Source organism: Myotis brandtii, unplaced genomic scaffold (genome assembly GCF_000412655.1).
Source record: "Myotis brandtii unplaced genomic scaffold, ASM41265v1 scaffold523, whole genome shotgun sequence".
NCBI lineage: Eukaryota > Metazoa > Chordata > Mammalia > Chiroptera > Vespertilionidae > Myotis > Myotis brandtii.
The window spans coordinates 1,028,983-1,029,487 of NW_005369902.1; the positions used below are offsets into that span (position 1 = coordinate 1,028,983).

The 505-nt window shown below is 62.4% G+C and overlaps 1 protein-coding gene across 1 annotated transcript in view; it reads left to right on the forward strand.

Moving 5' to 3' along the window:
- SUZ12 (SUZ12 polycomb repressive complex 2 subunit) overlaps positions 1-505 on the forward strand; it is a gene marked incomplete at its 5' end in the record, with an annotated part of 46,480 nt that continues 45,975 nt past the window's right edge. Inside the window, one exon of the mRNA XM_005877635.2 lies at positions 1-43. Coding sequence (XP_005877697.1) covers positions 1-43 — 43 coding nt within the window. The remainder of the gene's footprint in view (positions 44-505) is intronic.

Genomic DNA, 505 nt, shown 5'->3' on the forward strand with positions numbered 1-505 from the left:
CACGTCCAGGCTGACCACGAGCTTTTCCTCCAGGCCTTTGAGAGTGAGTGCGTTTGAGCCTTTGAGGGCAGCAATGCCCACTCTTGCGGCATTCGGGGGGTCGGGACGCTCGGGCTGGGCCCCCCCTTCCTCGCCGGGAGCCGACTTGATTTGGGAGCGGAGGGCGAGATGGTGGAGGGAGCTGTTCCGCCTTCAGGGGTGACGGCTCGAGGGGGCCCGAAGTCTCGGGTCTTCGGGAAAAGTGGAGCAGGAAGTCCAGGTGAGGGTCCCGACTCCCCGGAGATGCACACACAAGAGGTGAGGCAGCAGGGCCTCGCGCGGGGAGCTGGCTGCTTGCAGCTGAGGTCGCCGCTGGGCTGTCGGGCTGCACGGTCTCCATCTGCAGTCGGACCCCAAGACTAGTTCTCGTTCTTCCCCTGCCTTTCGTACTCTAGGAGCACAAGGGCTTCGGTGGGAGGTTTTGGGGAGCAGATTAAGTCTGTGAAATCGACAAAATTGCCATTAG